Genomic DNA, 25,610 nt, shown 5'->3' with positions numbered 1-25,610 from the left:
GGACCACGTTTGTTCCTGGACTCCTGCTCATCCCTGCAGGGGCCTCCCATACCAGTTGGCCCAGCTCAGGCCATCTGATCATGACCCATCCCTCTCCTCTCCCCCTGCGTCCAGGCAACATCCGGGTGATTGCTCGAGTCCGGCCAGTCACTAAAGAGGATGGAGAAGGGACCGGAGGCTACCAATGCAGTGACCTTCGACCCAGATGATGACTCCATCCTCCACCTGCTGCACCGAGGGAAGCCTGTGTCCTTCGAGCTGGACAAGGTTTTCTCCCCGCGGGCCTCACAGCAGGATGTGAGTGCAGCCCTGGGGTCAAGGGGGGTGTAGGAAGAAGGGATGCAGAACCTCACCCGGAGACTGAGAGATGGGCCCAGAATGGACAGAATAGTTGACAAGAGAAGCCTGGCTACCAGGGTCCTTCCTCTCTTTCTGGGGGCAGCTTCCTTGCATGAGCAGGCTCGATTGGATCCCCAGCACTGCTATGGTCCCCTAAGCACTGCCAGAGATCCCTCCTGAGCACAGAGCCCAGGAATAGCACAGAACACGGTGGCATATAGTCTAGAAATTCATGTAAAAGGGCTGGGAGCTGGAGCAATAATATGGAGTGTAGGGCATTTGTTTTGCATGTTTCATTTGTATGAATGAATCTCTAGGTTATCTCCTGGAACCTCCATATAGTCCCACCCTCCAAAATAAAGAATATAAAACAAAAAAAGACACAGGTCCTGGTTCAGAGAGATAGTGTTATGCCTTATACAATTCCAATCCTATTTGATCCTCCAAACACATGACAGAAGTATTTCCTGAGTGCAACGGCCCGGAGTAACTCCTAAGTAAAAAGACGATGGGCCAGAGATGGAGAGATAGTACAGTGATAAGGCACAAGTGCCTTGATGTAGCACACCTAAAAGTCAATTCCTGCCACCACATTATGGTCTCCTGATAACTCGCCAGGAAGTGATCCCCGAGCACATCCAGTTATGCCTGCATGTCCCTCACCCCATAAAAAGACAAGGCCCCTTCAAAGTCTTCTGTTCTCTTGGGAGAGATCTCTATAGCACCTATTGGGACCCTCCCCAACCAACACCCAGTTGACTTCACTTACCTGCTTGCCCCACCCACGCTGGAATCCCTCCAACTACAAACCGTCATCCATTCCAGGCCTCGCTCACTACTTCAGATGTGGCCCAGCTATGCGTCCTATTTCAGGTTGCCCCTGCCTGCATGGCCCATCTACCATGTCTCTAGCCAATAATGAGGCGCCTTTTCTGGCCTATAGCCCTTCAGTCTCTTGAGTTTTTCTCTCTGCTCTTTGCTCATCTGTGCCTGAGCCAACTGGCCAGGAGCAGGTGCTGCCACCTTCCTGTCACCAAGCCCTGGCCTCATCTCTGCCCCTACCCCAAACACTGCAGACAGGGAAGTTGAGAGAATGCTGTTGTTTGCTAATTTCTGGCAAGCAGGACAAAAGGGGGAAGGGTGTCCTGTGCAGACCACACTGGGTGCTGTAGGCAGAAGTGCTGTCCTTTCATTTGTACAGGGCCACCAGCTGGTGACCATACCTGGTGTCTGAGATTTCTTAGTCTGCCAAGAGCCTCCACACAAGCTACTTGTCCCAGTAATGTGTGTCATGTTGCAGCTGGCAGGGCGGCATTTTGAGGGGCTGGACCGGAGTTGGTGAGGTCCCCTAGCATCTACTCACCCTCCACCCCATGCTCCTAACACAGGTGTTCCAGGAGGTGCAGGCGCTGATCACCTCCTGCATCGACGGTTTCAATGTTTGCATCTTCGCCTATGGACAGACAGGTGCTGGCAAGACATACACCATGGAGGTGAGTGCATGGAGGAAGGGCCTTGCCCCTCAGGCCAGAGAGACAAAACTGGGCATTACACATTGGTGTTGCAGTATCTGACTCCATTTCTGTTCTCAGTACCATTTCTGATCTCCCAGCACCACCACAAGTGATCCCTGAATTTTGCTGAGAAGGAAACTCTACCCTGGATTGGAGAGATAGTACAGTGGGAGGGCACTTGCCTTGCATGAGGCTGACCCAGATTCGATCCCTGAAGGTTCTCTGAGCCCACCAGAATGATTCCTGAGCTCAGAGCCAGGAATAACTTCTGAGTACTGCTGGGTGTGGCCCCCAAACCCTCCCCAAATCAAACAAACAAACAAACAAACAAAAAAAAAAACGAGCTCCCCCTTGCTGCCGTAGTGGGATAGGGTCCCCACAACAAAGACCCACTGTTATCCGTGTGAGCCCCAAGGTATCAGATCTGAAGAGGGGGCACCATGCCCAGGTGCATTGCCATGGGCCTGTGGGGAGAGTCAGACTTGCTAACCCCAACCAGCAGGAGGTCTAGAATCAGGGACCTGGGCAAGCTCTCCCACCCCCCAATATACACAGCATTTACTGAGCTCCTATGGTGGGTGGAGCTTAGGCCCCCCAAAGATTTCAGGATAAGCAGGAGGATCTCTGGTCATCAGATAAACCAGCTAGTGCAGGCCTTTGGGGGCACTCAGCAGCCCAGGGCGGGCTTCACCTCTTCCCTCTGTGTGGCCACCCCTCTATATAGGGTGTAGGTCAGAACATGGGGGCGTTGAGAGAACTCTGAGTGGTGGGTAGAAATGGAAAGCTGTGGGGTGTTCTTGGTTTGTTTGCACCTTTTCTGGCTCTTGAGGAGTTGCTATGGGAGGGCTTTTACTCCCCGTGTGAGCCTGACTATGGTGCACAAGGGAAGCAAGAGGGAGGAGGGACTGAAAATGTTGGGGTGTGCACAGGTAGGTGATGTGATCCTGAGGTGCACAGAGTGGCCCATCAGGATCATCCCTCTCTCACACATCCTTGTGAGGGCAGGGTCACCGCTGTGGCCTCAGCCATGCCTGTCCCTAAGAGCCTTGGGAATCAGTCAGGGAGGGGCCCATCAGGCCAGCACCCTGGTGAAGGAAGGCCCAGCTCACAGTGCTTGCCTTTATTACAGGGGACATCGGGACAACCAGGCATCAACCAGCACGGGGCGCTGGCAGCTGCTCTTCTCCGAGGTACAAGACAAGGCGTCCGACTGGGAATACACCATCACCGTCAGTGCCGCTGAGATCTACAATGAGCTGTTACGGTGGGCGCGGGCTCCAAGAGGGCCATGGGCAGTGACAGCCTGGGCAGGGGTGTCTATTCAGTCAGTTACACTGACTCCCCACAAAGAGATCTGGTGTTCAGGTGGGAGAGGGAGGGAGGGAGACGCCCAGACCCCACTTGGGATGCCCCCAACTTAGTGTCAGGTGATAAGTGAGAGTAGGATGATATCCTGTCCGTGAGGGCTCAGAAGCAGGCATAGGAATTGAGGGAGCAGTGCCTGGTCCTCCATACCCTGGCTGCTTCTGCAGGCTGTGAACAGGGCAGGAGCCTGGAGGTTATTTAGCCAAAGGTCAGGGAAGGCTTCTGAAGAGAACAGGGTGGGGCACAGTCAGAGGTGGAGCAAATGACAGACTACATCTGTCTGGTCCTCCAGGGACCTGCTGGGACAGGAGCCCCAGGAGAAACTGAGATCCGGCTGTGCCCAGACGGCAGCGGGCAGCTGTACGTGCCCGGGCTGACCGAGTTCCAAGTGCAGAGTGTGGAGGACATCAACAAGGTGTGGTGCTGTGAGGGTTGGGGTGTGATGTAAGGGGGGCGTGGATATTTTGGGACATGATCCTCGAGGCCTGACAGGTGGGCAGGGGTGTGGTCTCCCCAGTTCCCAAACTTTTTGTTTTTGTTTTATTTTATTTTGGCCACATCTGGCTGTGCTCAGGGCTTACTCCTGGCTCTGTGCTCAGGGATCACTCTCAGCAGGTTCGGGAAGTAGGGTGCCGAGGATGAATAGTCTGGTCATCTATTTGCAAGGCCAGTATCACACACCCTGGAACTATTACGTTCCCCAGCTCTTTGAGCACTCAGTCTCCTCGTGGAGGACATTATGGGATTCTCAGGGACATTGATGACCCCCAAAGACCACACTGCATATCTTGTGCCTCTGACCACCGCCTCAACCCCCACTCCAGTAGTATTTGAGTTTCGGCCACACCAACCGCAACCACGGAATTCACCAACCTGAACGAGCACAGCTCCCGCTCGCACGCACTGCTCATCGTGACGGTTGCGTGGCGTGGACTGCAGCACTGGCCTGCGCACTACAGGTAAGTGAGGGTCACCAGGAGATCGGATGCCGGACTGACCCGTTCCCACCATGCCACTCCCCAGCTCACCCGTCCTCCCCAACAGGAAAGCTCAACCTGGTGGACTTGGCGGGCTCAGAGCGTGTGGGCAAGTCCGGGGCTGAGGGCAGCCGCCTGCGTGAAGCCCAGCACATCAACAAGTCGCTGTCGGCCCCTTGGGAGATGTCATCGCAGCGCTGCGCTCCCGCCAGGGCCACGTGCCATTCCGCAACTCCAAACTCACCTACCTGCTGCAGGACTCGCTGAGCGGGGACAGCAAGACCCTCATGGTGGTGCAGGTGAGAGCGAGGGGCCCGCTAAGGGCGGCATGCAGGTGATGGAGGGGAGCTGGGCCACGGGCGAGATGTGGGCAGTATGCGGGTGAGGGTCAGCTTCTGGCCCGCCAAGGGCAGGTGAGACTGGGGTGGACGCTAGCTTGGGGGTGGCGGTGCCCGCAGTAAGCGTTTGTGCCCACTAGGTGTCCCCTGTAGAGAAGAACACCAGCGAAACGCTGTACTCCCTCAAGTTTGCCGAAGGGTGCGCTCCGTGGAGCTGGGCCCCCGGATCTCGCAGAACAGAGCTCGCATCCTGGTCCAGCCCAGGAGCACCTGGAGGTAAGGGGACCACCACGAGTCGTGTCCCCAGCGCTGCTGGCAGAAGACTTGCAGCAGGAAGGGAGAGCTAGGGGCAAGAGTACCTGGAGTGTTGGGGGAGCAGAGGGGGGAGGTCCTGGAACGGGTGGTTACTAAACTTGGGCCCAAATATCAGCTCCTATTCATGCCTGGCTTCAGATACCTCATGTGTGTATGTGTGGCTTCAGAAACCTGTGTGTGTGGCTTCAGAAACGTATGTGGGTGTGGGTGTGGGTGTGTGCCTGTGCCTGGTGGAGGCGGTTGGATGGGCAGGCACTATCCCAAGCATACATCCTGACACTGAGGGATGCCAAGTTCATTCCCTTAACACATACGACTCATTTCTTGCGGGAGGCACCCATATGCTGAGGGGGCTATGCATTCAGGAGGGTGGGGAGGGGGAGCTCAAGAGGGGGCCCAACCCACACCTGCCTTTCCTGTCCACAGTGGGAGTCCACTTCCCAGATATCCCCGTCTACATCCCGCGCCCATTCTGCCCCTGGCTCCGTGTCCAGCAGCCGGCCAGGTTCCATGAGGAGGAAACTACAGCCATCAGGTGGGTGAGCCTTCAGGGTTGCTGGGAAGAGGGGTGAAGGCTCACCCTTTGGGCCCAGCTATCCCAACCTACATGGGCTTCTCCTTCCCTTTTGAGAGTTTAGATGACTTCAAAGTCGACTTTGCCCCCTTGCCTAGCTCTGATTAGAAATCTTCAAGGTGGGAGGCCGGAGAGATAGCATGGAGGTAAGGCGTTTGCCTTTCATGCAGGAGGTCAGTGGTTCGAATCCCTGGCATGTCCATATGATTCCCTGAGCCTGCCAGGAGTGATTTCTCAGCATAGAGCCAGGAGTAAACCCTGAGCACTGCTGGGTGTGACCCAAAGACCAAAAACCAAAAAAAAAGAAAAGAAATCTTCAAGGTACCTTTGAAAGCCTGAGGGGTGATGAATTTCTATCCTAGCTGGGCCTGCTGATTACAGTGGGACTCCAGAGATACAAGTTCAGCATGGTCCTGGGGACCCGTCCAAGCCAAGCCCATCAATCAGACCCTTGTCCCTTTGATTTCAGCCTGACAGCTGGGCTGCGAGTGTCCAGGTGAGTGTGGGCCAGTGGCCCAGGACTGCTCACTGCCCGCTCGCTCACCCGCCTGGATGCCTTGGGCTGCGGGGCTGCTTTGAAGCTCAGCTGCTCAGGGCTGGGGTTCACCTCCCTGCTGCCTGCTGTCTGTGCTTCTGCAGAGCCCCTACTACTCTCAGAGAATCTCCTGCTGATGCCCTCCTTCCCCCCACCCCCGACAGGGAAGCTGAGACCCGTGCCTGTATGATGGACAGAGAGAAGTGACCGACAGCATCACAGGGGCCAGGGCCTTGCAGGGCCAATCTGCTGTGTTGCCAGCAGCCCAGGAGGCCACTCTTCGGTCCCTACAGAAGAGACACAAGTTCAGGAGAAAGTCTTGTGCTGTGGCTCTAGATGCAAGTGGCACAGGCAGGAACTGCAGGGCCTGGTGAGCCCTGGGAAGGGAGTGTATGCGGGAGGGGCCTGGCTCGCCCTGGAGCATGTATATAGGTGGGCAGGTGGGCATTGTACATAGCACAGCCCACCCACCCACACTGGGTATTTATGACTGTAGGAGGCCAGTGGGCAGTTTTTGCTGCTCTCTCTGCCTGACTCCAGGCTTTCTTCTTGCCCAAGGGCCTCCTGACATTTTCCTTCCTCTGAAATCCTATTTAAGACCTTTTGGAAGCTTAGCCATTTTTACTTGTTAAAATAAAAGCCTTTTTACACAAGCATATTTGTAGTTTGTGAACCCCCCCAAACAAAGAAGGGGGCCCATTACAGCTGGGGCACATACTGCTGCCCCCTCAGCAGCACCCCCAACAGCTGACTGGTCATCCCAATCTGCCCTCCACATTTGGTACACTGAAAGAGGGCTGCAGTGTCTGTGGGCTGGGAAGGGTCAGTACACTCCACCCCTTCATGACTGCTGGGCCAGATAAACTACATTATCCCCATCTCCTGGGCCCCAAAACAGGCTCCTCCAAGGTCTCCAAAGGCTGTGGGGCCCCTACCTTATCAGGGTACCTACTGGATCCCAACCATGAGTACAGCTGACTCATTGCAGATTTTGTGTCCTACAGCTGACCCCAGTCTTGGAGGCCAGTATTGGGGCTCAGGAAGGGTTTATCTACGCCTGGGTGTTGAAGCCGACAGCTTACTGCGTCGGAAGGGACCACCTCTCTGGGCAGATACCAAACCCCCCCCCATTCAAGGGATGTCTAGCCAGCAGGATCCACATGACAGAAGACGGCTCCCAGGATTTGGGAAAGTGTAGGCGCCCCAGCAAGCGTACAGGGGTCCTGCTACCACTTTGCACAGTATGTTGCAAGCCCTGGGGCATGCATCAGACAGCTGGGGGTGTGGCCTGGCTGCTTCACCAGGTGCAGGGTAAGGATGGCTCTTCCACCTCCACCGCCACTGGAAGTAGGAACCCTGCTTGGCTCTGCTACCCCTCCTGCTGGCCACTCAGCCCCTACCAGCTAGGATGGAGAGGCAGGACTGCAGGGGCCTCTGTGAACTCAGCCCCAGCAAGAAAACAGGGAATAGTTAAAAAATTTAATAAATTCACCTTATAAATTACAGCAGCAACCTCGGCTTGCTGCTCCACAAGCAAGAGCAGGTTAAAGCCGGAAGCCACTGCTGGACAATGGCCTGAGCCTTGGTGATGTGGAAGGTGGCCAGTTGGGCCAGCACCACCCACCGCCTCCAGGATAGCCGAGGACAGCAGTCGGGGAGCCGAGCAGTGGCTTATGTGCCAGTGGGCAACACCGAACATAGGAGTGGAGGCTCAGGCCAGGCCCCCAGCCACTGAGCAACCTCAGTCCAAACTGGCCATGAGCAGGGTGCAGCTCGCGGAAGGCACTGCCGTGGCGGCCACTGAGGCCCAACTTGCTCTTGACCAAGCCGCTGATGCTCTTGAGTTGCTTGTAGCAGAGCCGGCACTTATGCAGCCTTTGAGGCAGAGGCAGGGTAGACGAGCCATCAGTCAGCCTGGCCAGGCCTAGGGACCAGAGCTCGCACCCTACCACCCAGGGACCATGACCCTCTCCATGAGCTGCCTCAGCAGGGTCACCCACCGGGGTCTTCTTGGGGTCCCCATGCCCTGACCCCACGTGGCACCGGGCCTCACCTCTCCTCCCTGCTGATGTCCACACCTACAGAAGGTGGGGCCTGCCAGGATGTCTGTGATGAGATGGCCAGAAAACCGCTGCAGGATGAGCTTTCAGGGAGTGCAGCCTGTCTGCACGTAGCTTCAGAGGCAGACCACAGGGCAGAGGCACAGAGAAGGCAGAGGCAAGGTCAGGCAGCTGAGGCCTTGGAACTTCTTTGAGGGCACAACCCCAGCTTCCTGCCATATCTGTCCTGGGGCCCCTGCAGGAGTGGACACTGGCTCCCCACACCTACCTCTCATACTTGCTCTGCAGAAGTTTCTCTATCTGTGGCGAGGACCGTAGTGCAAAGGTCTAGTTTCCATAAGGAGCTTGGGAGAGGGCGCAAGATACGCCCTCTCAGCACCCAAGCCCCTGCCTGCTGTGCCCAGGCCCATCACCAGCCAGTTCCACTTACGCTTTCTGATTGACAATGTTAAGGAGGTCCACCATCACGACAGGTCATTGATGGCCACTACTGAGTCCACTGATGTCTGTGTAAACAGGTTCACCTGTCAGAAGGTCTGACACAGAGGCCTCTGCCTGGCTGTGGGTGGGGGAGTGGGGTGTGTGAGAGGTGTAATAAAAGACCTAAGCTGAGCCTGGGCCATGGAAGCTTAGTCTACAGTTTCCCTGAGGATGCTGGTAGACAGGAAGCAAGATGAAGATGAGGAGGCCTGGGGACCCCCTTCAGTGGGTCAATCATCTACCATATGAGCATAAAGCAGAGTTTGATCCCTGGGGTGCCCATGTGTACTAAGAGAGGTCATTAATGGCCAGGAAGATGACACTGCCCCATCCAGCACATATGTGAGCTACAAGCCAGTTTGAGGGTGACCCCCTGCCCCACGAGTGTAACTCCCAAAAAGCATCACAGCCAAGTATGTCAGCTCCCAGGTGTCCCCAATAGCAAAGGGAAGGGGTGGGACTAAAGGCTTTGTCTGCCTCCCACTTCCCAGGGGCAGCCCCAGACCTGGTTAGAGCGACAGGGGTGACTTGCTTGATGTCGCCTGTGGTCCACACGGCCCCTCACAGTGTCCAGGTATCTTGTGGCGGCTGGTGAGCACCACGCACATGGTGTCGTGGCCTTTTGGCCGATCTGGGGACATAGCGTCCTCATCCACCAGCTCTGCCTGCTGGGGGACCGTTCACGGCCTGGGTGTGAAGAGGGGCCCACATGCTGGTGGCCACACTAGGCCCTCCCCGAGGGACCCCCTCCTCCTCTCCCCTACCTAGCCCCCAAACCTGCACCCCACTCACGGGCAGGAAGTCTGAGGCCTTCAGCCCGATGGGCTCGTTGCGGGTGGCAGGGATAACGGCAGGCCAGCTCTGGTCGTAGGGGTGGAGGTCACCACTACAGGCTGGGGCAAGGACCTCAAGCTGGAGAGGTCCAGGGCTTTGTGAGTAACCTCCTGGTGGCACCCCTTGTCCTACTTGGGACCCCCTACACCCACGTGGGGCCCAGACTCCAGCCTCTCTCCCCCGGGGCCGCACAGCACCTGCTCTTGTCCCACCTACGTTTGGCACAGGGGAATTCGGGTCCGGGGTTAGGCCGGGCTTGGCAACCTCCTTTGCTTTGGACCACATCTGGGGGCACAAGGAGAGGGGTGCAGCCTGTAAGAGGGGCCAGGTTCAAAGTAGATCCTGGACCAGGTTGGTGTGGGGCAGGCACACCTGGAGAAGCAGCTGTTCAGCTTGTGTCCTGGGAGGGCCGAAGGGGGAGGCTGGGGTTGGGCCATCTTCCACAAGTGCACACAAGGCTTAGGGCAGGAAAGGCAGCGCCGGATGGCGACTTAAAGCTCAGGCAAACCCTTTCACCTGACAGGAGCATAGAGAATGGGGGTAACTGGGGTCCCCCCAAGCCCTCATAATAGAGGTATTTCCGTGAGAAGATGATGAGGAAGGGGATTGGGGTCCCTCAGTGACTAGGCCCTGCCATTACTCACCATCCTCTGGGGGTGCTGGGAAGGCTCACTCCTTCGGGGTGGGGGTGCCGGCCTGTAGAAGGGAAAGGGTCTGAGGGGATCCAATAGGAAGCACAGCTGCAGGCCTGACACCCTGTTCCTAGCCCTATAGTCCAGGGCCTGCTCCCCAACCGTTGGAGCTTTTCCTTTGCTTTTGGGGCAGGGGAGGTGGGAACCACAGGGGGCCTCGAGGACCCAGGGGGCATTGTGGCAGCCAGGGGCGAGGCGACTCACTGACTGCTGTTCTTGGGCTGGAATATCTCGTTGTATTCCTCTGTGTTCTGGATCTCTGCCCGTGACCCTCCCCGCTCTTCCCGCTCATCCTCGCTGCTAGGGCTGCGTTCGCTCGCTTCCTCCGAGTTCTGCTTCACCCTGAGAAACAGGGCCAGGAGAGGAGACCAGGCTGAGCCCACCTTCACGCCCATCCCCCATCACTGCTACCCTGTACACGAGGCCCCTTGCCCTACCTCTGAGGTTATACTGCAGGTGGTGCTGGGCCGCTCATAGATGCGCCGCAGAGGGACGCTGGGCTGGGGCGGCTGGCCGGCACCAGGGGCCGGCTGTCCTGCACAGGTCCTGTACTAGTGTACCTGTCCTGGTGACTCGAGTCAGGTCCACCACATACGAGGACTCGTTGCTTTGGGGAGAAGGCCCACACCAATCTGCAAGAAGCAGCTGAGTTGGTGCCAGGCTACCTGCCAGGGGCTGAGAGAGGAAGGGGCAGGAAAGAGGGAGACAAGCAGCGCTCTCACCAGCTGGTCATTGCAGATGGCCAGGTCGGCCACGTGCCCCAATTGACCAGGACAACGTCGAAGCAGCGCTCGGGCTCCCAGCCATAGACCGCTAGTGAGTCTTGGCAGCCACTGTATAGGCAGCAGCCATCAGGATTGAAGAGGACACTCCTAGGCCAGGCAAGAATGATGGATGTGGGTCCCCCAGACCCTTTTAGGTAGGGAGGGTGTCTGGGAAGGGTGGGGGACCACCACCCAGTCTACCTGACAGGTCCGGGGCTCCCCTTCAATGCAGCTCACCACCTGGAATTTCTCCAGATCCCAGAAACGGATGGACCTGTGAAAGCGAGCCAGACTGCTGAGCGGGCCAGTGTCCCTTGGCCGGGGCATACAAAAGGACTGTGAGTCCTGGCCCCACACCGGTCCTGAAGGCTGGCTGCTGAGCAGTGCAGTACACTCCCAAGATGGGCAGACCACCATATAGGGGCTCCCGGGGAGAGCTGAACAGGCACTGACACGGCAAGTACAGCCCACCCAGGCCACAATGCCCGCACCCCGTCGCGCAACCGGTCATAGCTTCCAGAAGCCAGGAGGTACTCGTTGGGGTGAAACTCCACCACGTTGACGGGGCCCTGTGTGGCCGGGGGAATTCGGACATCATCTTGCCAGGCCAGATCAGATCCCAGAGCTGGTGCAAGGGTTGGGGGTGGAGGTCAGGGCTGGGTTGGGCCACCCCAAACCTGCTTCCTCACTGTCCCAACTGACCCAAACTCTGCCCAGTTCCGGAGCTACCTTCACCTGTGTGGTCGTCAGCGGCTGAGGCCAACCACTTCCCATCAGGGCTGAAGCGGAGACAGCGCACGGCCTGGGCTGTGTCCCTGGGAAGGACAAAGCACTCACTCACATCTGGGGTTCCCGAGGACTTTGCTGCCAGCAACCCACTCTCCCCCTGCCACCCACAAGTAGAGCTGGGTTGTGGGGGGCAGGTAGCTAAAGATGAGTTGCCTAGGAAGGCTTTTCCCATGGTCACAGGGCACTGAGGCAAATAGGCAACACTTGTGTATCTATTGAGACCAGCCCTCTCCGGGACAGGTGCAAACCCCTCCATGTACAATCCATGCAAGGAACAGGAGGCCCTTTTCAGCTAACAGTACGGAGCACAGGGCAGTAAACTGGCTATGAGGACTCATGGAAGGGGGCAGTGGGCCCCCCAAGCACTTTTTTTCCCCACACACCATCCCCTTCTTCTTTTCCACCCGACTTGCGTGCTCTATCATGCTGGAAAGAAACTCCCTCCGCTCCCAGCCAGGTCTGGATATCGCATCCTTCTCTGCCTCACCCTTCTCTGCCTGGGGGTGCTCAGGGAAAGTTTGATGGGGGATTCCCTTTACCCTGTAGCGGAAGACACATCCTTTCCTCCGGATGTCCCAGAGCTTAGGGAGAGGGGTAAGATGCACTCAGGGAGGAGGTCATGGCCACCGGCATTAGGGCAGCCAGAAAGGGGTGGGGGAGGGGTGGGCACCTCAGGAGGACAAACACCTCACAGCACTGGAGCCCAGGTTCATTCTCTGAAGCAGAGCTTTTCAGCAGAAATGTCTCCGAGGGCCCACATGTAGGTGGACACCCTAGCTGTCCTGGGGAGTCAGAGCTCACCTTGATATTGGGTGTCCTGGGAACGCCAGGCCACAAATCTTCACCATAGGGGTGGAAGTCGTAGGCTGCAGATATTGGCTTTGTGGCCATGAGCGTGCGAAGAACTGTCAAGAAAGCAAGTAATTCAGTGGAAAAAGGGAGGGGAGAGAAGTGGGGCAGGGGGTGCTCACATCCATGGTCCCCTTGGGCCAGCATGTGAGTGTGCGTGAGTGATGCTCACCATTACAAGACAAACTCAGATTTCCAAGCCCTGGGAACTACATCCCTTGCATGATTGGCACACACACACCCCTCCAATTTCAGTCCCCGAACTGTTTTATGATGGGTCAACAGAGAACCACTCGATTCTGACCATCACAACATTAAAAAGATATGCAGAAAAAAATAATATTAAAAGAAAAAACAATTTAAAAGTATATAGAGGGGTCTGAGCAACAGTAGTGTAGGTTAGACATTTGCCGAGGATACAGCTGACCTGGGTTCTATCTCTAGCACCTATTACAGTCCCCTGACCACAACAAGAATGATCCCTGACCATAGAGCTATGAGTAAGCCCTGAGCACCTCTGGGTGTGGTCCCAAATCCAAAAAAGAAAAAGTACACAGAACAACAATATATTCCCAGTATCATGTGGAGTTATGCCACAGTTCTGTAAAATGGAAAATAAAAAGGACAAAGAATCTGTGATGATGATGATGATGATGCAATAAAACATAGAAAACAATGTTTCCATGGGGTCCTGTCACCCTAACAGGCAACGCTCCTATTTTTCTTCTAGGAGGTGAAGTTACTTGGATCATAACTCAAGTCCCAAACACGCACCGAGCTTCCGTTTCTGGATCATGCCAGTTGCCTTCCCAAGGGCAACTGTAGAGCCAGGTTGGCCCAGCACTAGGGGAGGGCTCTGGGGACAGGCACCCTTTATTCCCAAGAAGCTGGGAGATGTGGTTGGCTTGAGGAACCCAGGAGGGCTTTTGGAATAGGTGACATGTGAGCAATGTCAGTTCGTGGATGGAAGAAGAAATAGCATTGGCAGAACAAAGTGGTTTTCACTCTGGTGCCTGCCCAAGGGATCTTAAGGATACATGGTGAAGACAAGCTGAGGTCTGAGAAGTGAGGAAACTCAGGGGAAGGCCTGAGGTCTCTAAAGGCACAGGGCAGGGGCTAGTTGTCTCCAATTACCCAAGGACTGACCAGTACTATGACCCCCAGGCAAGCCTTTCCCTCCTCGTCTCTCTGGACTCTTAAGAGTCCCATGGTATCAATGAACCTAAATACCTATGAATGCAGGACAGGGGGCTACCCTTCAGTCAGGTGGAGTGCCTTGCTGAGGCAGGGAGTTCCTCGTTGGAAAAGGCAAACTAGCTGACTGAAGGTATGATGTTGCAGGAACAGTTGAGCTGGCTCCAAACTCAACTGTTTGCTTATGAACTAAATAAACTGTCCACCTCTCTGGGACCAGGGACAGGACACCACATCTGGACAGTACTGGCCCTGGTTCATTTACTGTAATCACTCAGCTTCTCGGAGCCTCACAATGGGTGCATCCTAAATTCAGAAAAAAAAAGAAAAAAGAACAGAAATGCTCTACAAGCTCGGGAGAAAGGCCAGCTAACATCAAAGTATCTCTGGTATTTGCAGGAAGTTTCTGGTGTAGTTTTTTCCTACAGTGCCAGAATATTGCCTATACTAGGCAACTGCTCTCTCAGAGAGCTCCTTTTCCAATCCTCAAGTTTCCCTGCTCTGTGCATAAGTCTCTAACCCAGCAGTGCAAAGACTCAGGCTCAGAGGGGAGCAGACCAGGAAAGGTGATGGGCGAGGAGCGGCAATAGGGCTAGGGCTTGGTCTGACCTGCATGCAGCGCCCTTCTGGGGGCTTTTATTGGGGTCCCAGGAATCACCAGGAGAAGGACAGGGACAGGCCCACCTTGGACCTGCCTAGAAGACAAAGTCTAACCCATCTATCTGGATCCCTTGGCAGAAGTTTTACTTGATGCTGACCTGAGCTTGGGCCTCTTTACACCATCCACAGAGGTGAACAAGACAACTGGCCCTTCTGAAGGTGAGCAGGTCTCCCCAACACCGAGGAGTCATGCTGCCAAATCAGGGCCCATATGGTCAGGCCCTGCTGCTGCCTACACCATCCATGTCAACCTAGCCCATGTGCCCTGCATCCCCGGGAGTGGCCACACTGCCCTGCCCAAGAGGACGCTGGCAGCAAGTCCCACCCTGCGTGGGCCCAGCTTCAGGAAGCCATCCACCCTCTGCCTCACCAAACTGCATTCTTCAGGCGTGACTTTGCCTGTGCCCTGTGCCCAGCAAATCCTGGGAGCCTTCTGGTGATGGATGCTGTCAGGAGGGCCAAGACCCATAGTGGAGGGCATCCAGGGTTTGTCTGGCACTCAGGATAGTACTGCTGTGGTAGGTGGCAGTTTATAGATCCTCACAGAAGCGTGAGTGCCAAGCGTGAGCATTTCTTACCAACATGCTAAGGGAGCATCTCTTTCATCAGCAGAATTCCCAAGCTCAAGAGCACTGAGACAAAGTCTTGTCATCACGGCCCACCTGCCAAACAGAGCATTTCTCTCCTGGGCCTCAGTACCCCCAGCTGTCAAATAAGGCAAGTCCTGCTCAACTGTTCTGCCTCAGGACCCAGGGCACTTGCCAGAGGCCAGAACTGGGGTCACTCTACTAGTGAACCTGGCTCTTGGGGGTGAGGAGGGAGGCAGGCAGACACAGGCTGTGTGCCTGAAATGGGCTTCTGGAATTGTGGCAGAACCAGGAATTCCCTTATGACTTCACTGCTGTGCCCATGTGGTTCCTCTCTGATCCTTGCTCCTCTGAGCAGAGTGCCTAGCACCCGGCCTGCCTCCTTTGGGCTTTCATGCCTGCCCTGCCAGCATGCAGCCTGCCTGCCCAGCTCCTCCTGACCCCTTTAGGCAGGAATGGCTGATCGTAGGGACGGCCCTGCATAGAACCACGTCCATCATCACCTGGAACCTGAGTAATGGTTCCCTTATATTCCATATCCACATGGGAGCACCATAAAGCCGCATCTTCCATCTTAGAGTGGGGCAAAGTGAGGGCCAAACCTTAGTCAGCAATTTGCCACAGTTCCTGCTTTACTTGCAGGTTGTGTCGCCTAGGTTTGAGGACTTTGCCCTTCTTTATTTCGTCTGCCCTCTTGGATGTCCCAAGGGATGCCATCGGGGAACAGAACCTGATCTTGAGCGCTAGTGGGCTTTGAAGCCCATAGGCAGTGACCTTTGAAGCCCTTAGGCAGTGGCCTTGGCAAACAAAAGAGCTGGCTGTAATAAGGACCATCATCTAGGGACTATAGACTTCTTTGGTAATCCAAGAGGCCCCAGGGTGCCATCTTCTCCAAGGTCCCACACAAAAAGACTGTTTTTCTTTCTGCTTATTTCTTTGTTTCATTTTGCCTTTTTGAGATTAATACTCAGGGGTCCTGAGGACCACTTCTTTTTTTTTTCTCTCTTTTTTTTTTTTTGGTTTTTGGGTCACACCCGGCAGTGCTCACGGGTTACTCCTGGCTGTCTGCTCAGAAATAGCTCCTGGCAGGCTCGGGGGACCATATGGGACACTGGAATTCGAACCAACCACCTTTGGTCCTGGATCGGCTGCTTGCAAGGCAAACGCCACTGTGCTATCTCTCCGGGCCCCCTGAGGGCCACTTCTTAGCCAACCAGGCCACAATTGGAACCAGCCCACAGGTTCCAGGCCATCACCCATCATGCTCGGGGTCCTCCAAGGCTCCAGCTACTAATACTTGGGGACTGTGCAGTGCCAGGGATAGATCCGAAGCCTTTGGAATACCACTCTGGTGCCCAGTACCCCTTGTTTTGGAGCAGTGTAGAGCCACCAGAGCTGTATGCCCACAGCTGCCATCCTGTGGCAGGGGATGGAGAAACCAGAAGTGACCTCAAAAAGACAACATCTGCTCTCTACTGTGTAGTCTCTGTGATGTGTGGGGACCCAGACAGGACACTGCTTGGAGGCAGCCCTGGGCTCTCAGGCTGGCCTATAGCGACCCCAGAACATGCTGCATGTACAATGGACAAAGCAAGCAGCCCTTCTCTACTAGAACTTCCCATGGCACTGCAACCATCGGACACAGGAAAGGGCTGAGAAGGTCCCCAACGCAGGGAAGACGAGACCTCACTCTGGCCCCAACTCAGGCCATATGTTTATAGATGGAAAGGCTCTAGCTAAAGAAAAACAGCAGATTTAGAGAGGCTTTAGAACTTTAGACATGGGAACAAAGAGACCCCAAGGGAGGGGTCAAGGAAAAGAGCAGGGCAGGGGGCCAAGTCTAGCAAGTATTTAACAGATATGCCAGAGATGCTACATGATTAAAAGATTGAAGAGAAGGATTTCAAGCCAAAATTTTGTATTCAGGGGGCCAGAGTGGTGGCACAGGTAGGGTGTTTGCCTTGCACGCAGCTGACCTAGGACAGATAGCGGTTTGGTCCCCTTGTGTCCCATATGGCCCCCCAAGCTAGGAGCGATTTCTGAGCGCATAGCCAGGAGTAACCCCTAAGCGACACTGGGTGTGGCCCAAAACCAAAAAAAAATTTTTTTTTCTGTGTTTGGATTCAAAAAAAGAAAGGAAAGGAACAAAAGAAAAAGAGAAGAAAAAGGAAGGAAGGAGGGATGAAGGGAGGGAGGGAAGGAAGGAGGGAGGGAGGAGGGAAGGAGGGAGGGAGGGAAGAAGGAAGCAAGCAAGCAAGGAAGGAAGGAAGGAAGCAAGGAAGGAAGGTTGCAAGGAAGGAAGGAGTCAAATGAAGTTGTGCTCAGACCACTGGTGGAAAAGACAGATGCTTGGGCGCCCACACCTAAGTCTGGGAACTTTACTCCTCTGATTGCGACCTTGGGTAACATCAGTTTTAAATGAAAGAGGTGGAGGGCTGGAGAGATAGTACAGTGGGTAGGGCATTTGCCTTACATGCTTCTGACTTAGGTATGGTCCCCAACACCCCATATGGTCCCATGAGACCGCCAGGAGTGATCGTTGAAGGTAGTCAGGAGTATGCCCTGAACATCAGCAAGTGTGGTCTAAAAAGCAAAAAACAAACAAACAAAACAAAAAAGGAACTGGTGGAAAAGATGCAGATAATAAAAAAAAAGCCCAATGACAACTGTAGGGGTATCGTGGACTAGCTGTGATCCAGATAGTGCAGCACACACTGACCACTTCGGGGGGCCATGCTGGGAGTTCTGAGCACAAAGCCCTCCTCTTCCACAGGAGGAAGGTGGTGAGGAAGAAAGGCCAGGAAACAGTGGCATCGCAGTGTTCAGAGACAAAGTGATCAGGAAAGTCAGACCAGCACGTAAAGGCCTCTCAAGGGGAACCAGGGGGGTGACCCTTGGGCCTTTCATGCTAGTTTGGGGGATCAGGGGACAGTGGGAAACCTACTTTTGGCAGCTTCCAGGTCCCAGACGCGGATGGATCCTGACTGGGAGCCGGCCACCACAAGCTCCTCGGGGGTATTGAGGCGGACACTCTCCACGGGGGACGTGTGGCCCGTCAGGCTCTGTGAAGAGAGGACAGTGGCTCCAGTAAACAGGGTCCAAGAAAGGATCATCCTGACTCTCCAGCCCAGGGGACCCTCTTCAACCATCCTCGCTTGCCTCGCCACAGCTCCTCAGGAAAGAAACCAGGGACAAAGAGGCTGAGCAACACAGTTGGCCCGAGAACACCTGTTGCCACTGGAGGACCCATCAGACTTCCAAGCCAGGCTTTGAGGGAAGGGGGTATGACAGGCCTACCATCCATTCAGAGCAGGCTACACAGAGTCCTGCTGGAAAAGGGGCTGCTCCCCAACAGGGACAGCCATCATGAAACATGGGGAGGGGGGGGGTTGGGGGAATCTATCAGTGTATCAGTGTTTACTAAGATGGCATGAGCAATGGGATAGCAGGAAGTGACAGCTCCTCAGAGCTCCCAGAGATGAGAGTGACAGGATTCAGCCAGCCCTCACCAGGAGTCTGACAAGGGTCGAGGTTTTTTGTTTTTTTTGTTTGTTTGCTTGTTTGTTTGTGTCACACCCAGTAGCGCTCAGGGGTTACTCCTGGTTCTATGCTCAGAAATCACTCCTGGCAGGCTCGGGGGACCATATGGGATGCCGGGATTCGAACTACCGTCCTGCATGCAAGGCAAGCGCCTTACCTCCATGCTATCTCTCCGGCCCCATGGGGTGGAGGTTTAAGCAGGGCTTTTAAAATCTCCGCTAAGGGGAGATGCAATTCCTTGAACCCCTGCAGTTCTGCTTCCCGAGAACCCCATCTCTCACTGCATATACTGGGTATTGGACTGGGAACCCTGGGAACCCAGAGTGAACCCAGCCTTTACCAGGCAAAGGGCCAGAGGTCCTCCCCACCCACAATGGCCAGCTCTGCAATGCCGATGTCAGGTCTCCTGGATGCTTGGAGGGTGGGAAGAAGAAGGTGAAGGTCAGGTTGAAGGACCATCTGTGTGAAGAGAGTTCACTAGTGGATAGTCACCCTAGAAGGCCCAGCTGGCGATGGGGAGGGTGTGAGGACAGGAAGACGGCTATGACACTCCCCCAAATCAGGTGTGTGCACTCCAGGGGCTCGATCAGGGGTGGACCAAGTCACAGAGGGAGGCCTGGGGGTGTAGCATGGGCAATGGGATAGCAGGAACAGTATGGGGTCACTTCATGTCCCCTTTTTGTCAGTCTTTACCAGTTCTTTTCAATGGGTCCTTTGGCATTTCAGGAGCAGATATCTGAACCCCAACAACAGACTATTAAAAGGTGAAACAACTGGGGCTGGAGAGATAGCACAGTGGTAGGGCGTTTGCCTTGCACACAGCCGATACAGGACAGATGATGGTTCAAATCTCAGCATCCCATATGCTCCCTCATGCCTACCAGCAGTGATTTCTGAGTGCGGAGCCAGGAGTAACCCCTGAGCACTGCCGGGTGTGATAAAAAAAAAAAAAAAAGTGAAACAACTACGGTACCTTTTAATTTGGGAGTGGGGGAGATTTGAACCACCGGCTGCTCAGTGCCTGGGGGGTGGGAGGTGTCACTCCTTACAGTGCCAGGGGGCCTGTGCAGTGCCAGGGAAGGAATCTGAGCTTCTCATATGTGAAGTCTGAGCTCACTAAAACTTTGAATCATCTCCCCAGGTCTCTAGTCTGCTCTTGGCAAAGGCCGTGGTTCAGGTCAGAGCTCAGTTCTCACCCAAAACATTGGGGTGGCTAGGTTTAATTATCATGTAACCCAGAAAGAGACAGGCCATTTCTTCTGCTGTAAGGCTGGAAGGAGGGCAGAGGAAGGCAGGAGGCTCCAGCAGCTGGAGTGGTTATTGGCTGATTTCTGGAGGGCAGAATGGCAGTGCCTCTGGAAAGCTTTCAGTGCAAGTACACATGCTGAAGTTTTGGAATGAGCACACACAGCTCTGCTCAGGGATTCAAGACACAGAGGCTGTTTACCATGGTCCCTAAGCAGACTCCTAAAGTAGCAAGGTTCCTGGCACTGTCAACAGGGCCAGGCCACTTCTAGCTCTTGCCCACAAGGCCATGTAGGCATTAAAAGCATGGTGGACAAGGACCTTCACCAACATGGGGACATGCTCATAGGAAACCTGGGCCACAAAAGTGGGAGTGTTGTGAAATGAGATGCATGCCTCTGTGCGCATGCATGAGCTTCATGGTATGTCTGGGCGTGTCTCTATCTGAGAGGAGGATCTAAAGAGCAGCCGCTGGAACTGTATGATCTTGTTTCCTTCTTTCCGCTTTCCACTTTTGGCAAGCAGCTCTGTACACTGAATGCAGGGGTGTGATGGGGGAAGAGGGGAATCTGCCCAAGCACTAGCTCTCCAGCACTAGGCATGCTCAGGCCTTTGATGGAACAAGGTGGGAAGGGATGGAAATAAACCTCCATGTATCTATAGCTGCCTGGTGAGCTTGCTGAAACCCTCTCACACAGGCTGCCTGGGGCATTCTGCCTTATGCCTGAGGTTTGGTCCCTCTCCCTGCCATCCAGGGAGAGAAGCTGAAGTTGTATTCTGTGTGCTCCCACAGACCCGCAGCCGGGACCCCAGGGAATAGGATGTATCAAGTCACTTGCCTCCCATCTGGCACCCAGCCCAGTTCCCTGTCACTACTACAGCAGTAGCAAAGCTCACCATGATGCAGTTGGGTTTGTTGATGGACCAGAGGTTGACACGGCAGTCGTCCCCACCAGTGGCCAGCAGTCTCCCAGATGCCTTGCCCAGTACCAAGGAGGACACATTGCTGGCATGAGCGACAATCTCCTCTGTGGGGAGAGAAGGGAAAAGAGAGCAGTGGTTAGGGGGTGCTAACAGAGAGCAGACAGAGGGTCAAGCCCTGCCCAGTTCAGACCCTGCTCTGCCCAGCTGCCCTCTGCTGCCCAGACACTCCTTTCAGGAAGCAGGAGCACAGGCAGAACAGAAATGGCTCTTACAACACTGGTCACCCCTGGTGGGTTTTTTAGGGAGTGGTGCACCCTTGACTTTTTCCCTTGTCTACATAGCAGCTGACAAGGTTATTCACTAACCCAGGTTAGGCAGTAACAGTGGGAGCTGGCAGGTTTGCTAGGCACATCATAATTTTCCTACATTGCAAAGATAAGTGAAAACATTAAAATTAAAATAAAAAAATTAAACCCAGGGAGCAGCTACATGGCCCTCGGCTGCCTCCTTGTGCAGACATTCTAAGAGACATGAGTGAGTGAACTACAAACCCGTCATATGAGGGAATGGGACTTTCCTGGATTTCGGGTCACCTGGTCATCATCCTATATCCTATCGCTGTGGGTTGAGTGGCCTGCAGGTGTGCTACTCACTCTCTGTGGGCCACTGACTCAAATGGGAAAGAGGCTAAGAGCAAGACATCCTACAGGTCAGTGTGTATGTGTGTACGTGTGTACGTGTGTACGTGTGTGTGTGTGTGTGTGTGTGTGTGCTTGCATGCTTCTGGGGCTGTAGCAGGACTGGTTGCCATGGAGACGAGGCCCAGGAGATGCAGACAAGGATGAGAATGTGAGCCCAAGGGTGACAGTGAGTGGGAGGATACTGTGGGCAGCCACCAGCTTGGGCACTTGGCTGGCCAGGCAGCACAATGCCAGGATTCCAAAGAGCACAAAGCCTGGGCAAGAAGTACCCTGACCCAGTCTCTGGGGGAAAGCCTGGGAATGAGGCAGGGAAAGCCATGAGCCCCCAAAGTATCAACGCTGAGAAGGAAACAGCAGGCCTCGCAGACCCACCATCTCAACATTGCCTAATTTCCCTGGAGGCAGCCTGGCTCAGAGGGCCCACCACCAGTGACTAAAAGCCCTGAGATGTCTCAGGGGACACTGAGGACCAGCAGCACAGTGAGAGAAGCACAGATTTTGGTGGTTGGGATACATGTGGCTCTGATGGCCTCCACTCAGAGCCACGGGGACCAAAGGGGCAACAGCATGGGGTCTTGGGACAGTGGCAACCAGAAGCTGTTGTGCTCAGAGAATGGCCAGCGGATGCACAATTCAATCAGTCACTCCCTGCTGAACTCTAGATGGTGCAGCCGGAGCCTCAGGAGAGATGAGGGAGCAATGGACAAGAGCCCTGAGGCACTAATGAAGGCACCTACTACCCTCCCATTGTTGGCTAGTAGGTCTGGCATCCAGCAAGGACTTCCCATACTGAACTTATGGCTGCAGGGCCTTTGCCTAGACTGCAGGGAGCCTCCTGAACACATCCCTCCCCTACTTCCACATCCCATTCCCTGATTCAAGCACTTGCCCTTCCTGGATGTGAGAAGTGAGTGGCTTGTGATCATGTGGCTCTTTCCCCTCTCAGATCAGCCTCTGGCACACCTTGCCTGCCTTCCCCCAGCACACCTCTCCCACATTTTCTCCAAGGCAGCACCACCGTGGTTCTATACACAGGAAAGACCCACTATTGAAGGGACAAACACATTACTCCTGACCAAAATGAAAAGTCACTGTACAAAGGGTACCCTCCATGAGAGCATACAATGGGGTTCCCCCAAAACATAGCCCAAATCTCTCACCATTTTTTGTGTTTGTTTTTTGAGGCCACACGCAGCAGTGCTCAGGGGTTACTCCTGGCTCTGTGCTCAGTAATCGCTCCTGGGAGGCTTAGGGGACCATATGGAATGCCGGGAATCGAACCCAGCACCCTTGGGGTTCTAAGGACCCAGAGATCAAGACTATCTCAGGAGACTAAGGAGGCTGGGTCTTCCTTCCACTCTCTCCTCAATTCATAGCACATGAAGCTTTCTAGAAGGCACATGTAATGCTGACACTGGTGGTGTACTTGCATGGTCCCAGATATTACAAGCACCATTATTGGGCCAGAGTAATAATATAACGGGCTTTCTATGTGCCAGCCCAGGTTCTAGCCCCAGCATTCCATATGGTCCCCCAAGCACTGTTAGAAGAGATTCCTGAGCATCACCAGGCATGGCCCCAAAACAAAAAGCAAAAGAATCCCAGTCTTCATTTCTAACATGGGACATGCTGAGTGGATCAACTCCACTCAATACAATGTCTTTGTGGGCCTTCATTCTCTCTAAGAGCAATCACAGCATGACCCTATGCTCAGAATGTGGAGGAATGTGGGGTGCACTTTAACTCCATGTTCACATACCTCTGCTCACTTCTGCCCCACATCCTAGTCCTCAAGATCCTTATCTGAGGGTAGAGCCTGATGTAAGCTGTGTGAGGATGCTGGAACACAGACTGGAGAGATAGTATAGGGGCTAAGGCACTCATCTTCCACACAGCTGACCCTAGTTCAATCTGGGTCCTACTTCTAGTCTCCTAAGATCCAGCAGGAGTGTGTGTGTGTCCCCTAACCCCAAAAAGCAAACAAAGACAAGATGCTGGAACATTCTTTAGGGTTAGGGTTGCTGGCCCCAGTCCACCTGTCAGAGTGATCCTCGGCATGTAAACCCCACACTACATGCATCATCCAGCTCATCACCTTGCTGGCACCACAGAGCAATTCTAGAGCAAAACTGTGATTATCTCACTGTACAGACTGGAATCCAAGAAATAAGGATAAGTCACTTGCTCTGCTCCCATACCACCTAGCAAAGAAGTGTCCAGTCTTGCTGTGCATCTTGGTCTATCTTTCTCCTCAGCCTGGTGGCCTTCCTGGTGCTACAAAAGGAAACTGCCCAAGCGAAGATGGATCAGAGAGAAAAGCACCAGAAAACCACTTACGCAACTTCCATGCCGTCTTGGTGACCACAGGGGTGGCCATCCTTCAGCTGGCCAGTGACCCCTGCAAAGGCAACTAATTTCCTCCTGGGGTGGGGGGCAGATCCCCCCCAGATCCTCCAATCAAGTTGGGAGGGAGTTGCCACACATCCAGGCAGAGGAAATACGTCGTCTCCGGGACCGGGGGACCTCCTCCGGTTCTATATCAGCCACAGCAGCAGCTGGTGCATAGACTCTGTCTGGATCCTGGACCATGGAATGTCAGGCGTGAGCCATCTCAGCTCCACGGGGCTGGAATGCACAGAGAGGAGAGCTCGTCAGTGACACTGGAGACAATTTGGGGACCCAGGACCGGGTTGGGGGCTACAGAGTGCAGCTGCCCTGCCTGGGATACCCCAAGATACCTTGAAAAAAGCAGACCCCCACTAGATCCAGGTGGTCTGGATCACTACACATTGGGTTGAGAATCTGGATAAAGACCACCTCAGGAGGAGGGAGCAGCTCTCCCCAAAGCCAGGAATCAGGGTCTCAACACAACGACTTGTCATCTGAAGTGCAGCAGATGCAGTAGCCAGGAAAGGCCTCCTGTCTGCTGCAGATCAGATTTCTAGGAGTCACTGTTTGGTATGATGTAAGGGAACTGGGTGGAGTCCGAGGCACAGTGACCCAGGAGAGGCACCCCAGAAACAAGCAAATTTCTAGGTTTTCAGGAGCCAGCTCCCCGGGAAGTGCCAAGAAAACTCCTCCTGGTCCCCGAAATTCCCAAGGACACTGCTGAGAAGGGGCAGTGAGATTGGGGGAGCAAGGCAGAGTCGTTTCAAGGGCCACCTCCCTGCTTCCTACAAGCCTCTTTCCCAGGAGCCTTCTCCTCTCTCTTCCCAGTGTCTTCCCATCTCCCGATCGCTGGTTGTTGTCCCCCATCCCAGCGCATCTGCACTTCTGGGCTCCTGCATCTAGCCCCTGCTTCTTCAGACCCCTTTTTCCTATCTCTTCTCCTCTGTTCCCAGGACCCCCCATTCATTCACCCTCATGGTCCCTGTGTCCCTGTTCATCAGTCATCCTCCTGCAGACCTCCCAGCTCCACTTCCGGCCTCCCGATTTCCCCTCTCTAGCCCCCCAAAGCCAGGCCACTGCCCGGACCGGAGGTTGGGGTGGATCTCTCTCGGCCTCGCCAGACCCTCCCAATTCGCAGTTGGTGGGGCAGAGGCTCCAGCCTCCCCACGCCCGCAGCTCTCTCTGAGGCTGCCCGACAGGGCCCAGCCTGGCTCGGCCCCATTCGAGCCCATCATCGCCTCCCTTCCTCGCCCCTTGCCCACCCCACCTGCAGCGGTGGCTCCCGAGGCCGAGGCTCAGCTCCAGGCGCGACCCCCACTTGCCTCCATCACCTACCCTGATTGGCCGCTGCTTGACAACCGAACCCTCACAACAAAAACCTCCGGCCTCGAGGCCCGCCCACTCGTCTTTCTCGCCAATCAGCGGCCTCGGACGCTCCGCCTCTCCCCAGCTTTGACCAATCGCAGAAGGCTCTCGTGCCGCTTTTTCAAAGAACCCGCCCTCTCCTCCTGAATTGGACCAATCACGAAAAAGGAGCTCTCAAGACCCGCCCCCCGGTCTCTAATGAACCAATGCGGAGTACGTTTTCCTTTGGTTCCGCCTTCGCCGCCGCAAGCTTTCCCTTTTCCGCCTTTCTCTTCCCTTCCTGTAACTAACTTTGCGTTTGAAACCTATCACAGTAAGAACCGTGCTGGTTCGACCAATCAGCGTTCGTCTTATTGAAAACTTACTTGCCAGATAGCCAATAAGAAGGGAATATTGGGATCAGCACGAAGCCTCTTCTTCCACCTTAGAGTGGGGCAAAGCGAGGGCAATACCTTAGTCAGCAATTGACCACAGTTCCTGCTTTGCTTGCCTCTGGTGTGGTCTGGGTTTCAGGACTTTGCCCTTCTTGGGCTTGGCCGCGCTTTTGGATGTCTCAAGGAGTCCCCTGGATTGTGTCAAGG

At 54.8% G+C, this 25,610-nt stretch overlaps 2 protein-coding genes across 2 annotated transcripts in view; one reads left to right on the top strand and one right to left on the bottom strand.

The window, feature by feature from the left end:
• Positions 1-6,610, top strand: part of KIFC3 (kinesin family member C3) — a 34,560-nt gene extending 27,950 nt beyond the window's left edge. Inside the window, 15 exon segments of the mRNA XM_049786121.1 lie at positions 115-167; positions 169-297; positions 1,728-1,832; positions 2,983-3,024; positions 3,026-3,117; positions 3,511-3,539; positions 3,542-3,633; positions 4,046-4,072; positions 4,074-4,139; positions 4,141-4,177; positions 4,263-4,369; positions 4,372-4,494; positions 4,674-4,783; positions 5,250-5,383; positions 6,122-6,610. Of these exon segments, the coding sequence (XP_049642078.1) occupies positions 115-167; positions 169-297; positions 1,728-1,832; positions 2,983-3,024; positions 3,026-3,117; positions 3,511-3,539; positions 3,542-3,633; positions 4,046-4,072; positions 4,074-4,139; positions 4,141-4,177; positions 4,263-4,369; positions 4,372-4,494; positions 4,674-4,783; positions 5,250-5,383; positions 6,122-6,147 (1,172 nt within the window). The 3' untranslated portion in view covers positions 6,148-6,610.
• Positions 6,611-7,617: 1,007 nt separating this feature from the next.
• Positions 7,618-25,000, bottom strand: KATNB1 (katanin regulatory subunit B1). The gene is given in 33 exon segments (XM_049786166.1): positions 7,618-7,722; positions 7,724-7,832; positions 8,011-8,051; positions 8,053-8,131; positions 8,286-8,323; positions 8,325-8,361; positions 8,448-8,487; positions 8,490-8,523; positions 9,026-9,055; positions 9,057-9,074; positions 9,076-9,182; positions 9,289-9,409; positions 9,548-9,603; positions 9,704-9,715; positions 9,976-10,027; positions 10,224-10,342; positions 10,442-10,529; positions 10,531-10,668; positions 10,746-10,780; positions 10,783-10,895; positions 10,989-11,002; positions 11,004-11,061; positions 11,292-11,368; positions 11,371-11,412; positions 11,465-11,475; positions 11,523-11,594; positions 11,667-11,673; positions 12,116-12,157; positions 12,378-12,481; positions 17,811-17,928; positions 20,549-20,679; positions 23,614-23,901; positions 24,932-25,000. Coding segments are annotated over 32 exon segments (2,007 nt in total). The 5' UTR covers positions 23,654-23,901; positions 24,932-25,000; the 3' UTR covers positions 7,618-7,698.
• Between the last annotated feature and the right edge of the window lie 610 nt (positions 25,001-25,610).

This window comes from Suncus etruscus, chromosome 14 (assembly GCF_024139225.1).
Source record: "Suncus etruscus isolate mSunEtr1 chromosome 14, mSunEtr1.pri.cur, whole genome shotgun sequence".
Classification (NCBI taxonomy): Eukaryota; Metazoa; Chordata; class Mammalia; order Eulipotyphla; family Soricidae; genus Suncus; species Suncus etruscus.
Note: the sequence above shows the minus strand (reverse complement) of the source record. Positions and strands in the feature narration are given on the sequence as shown.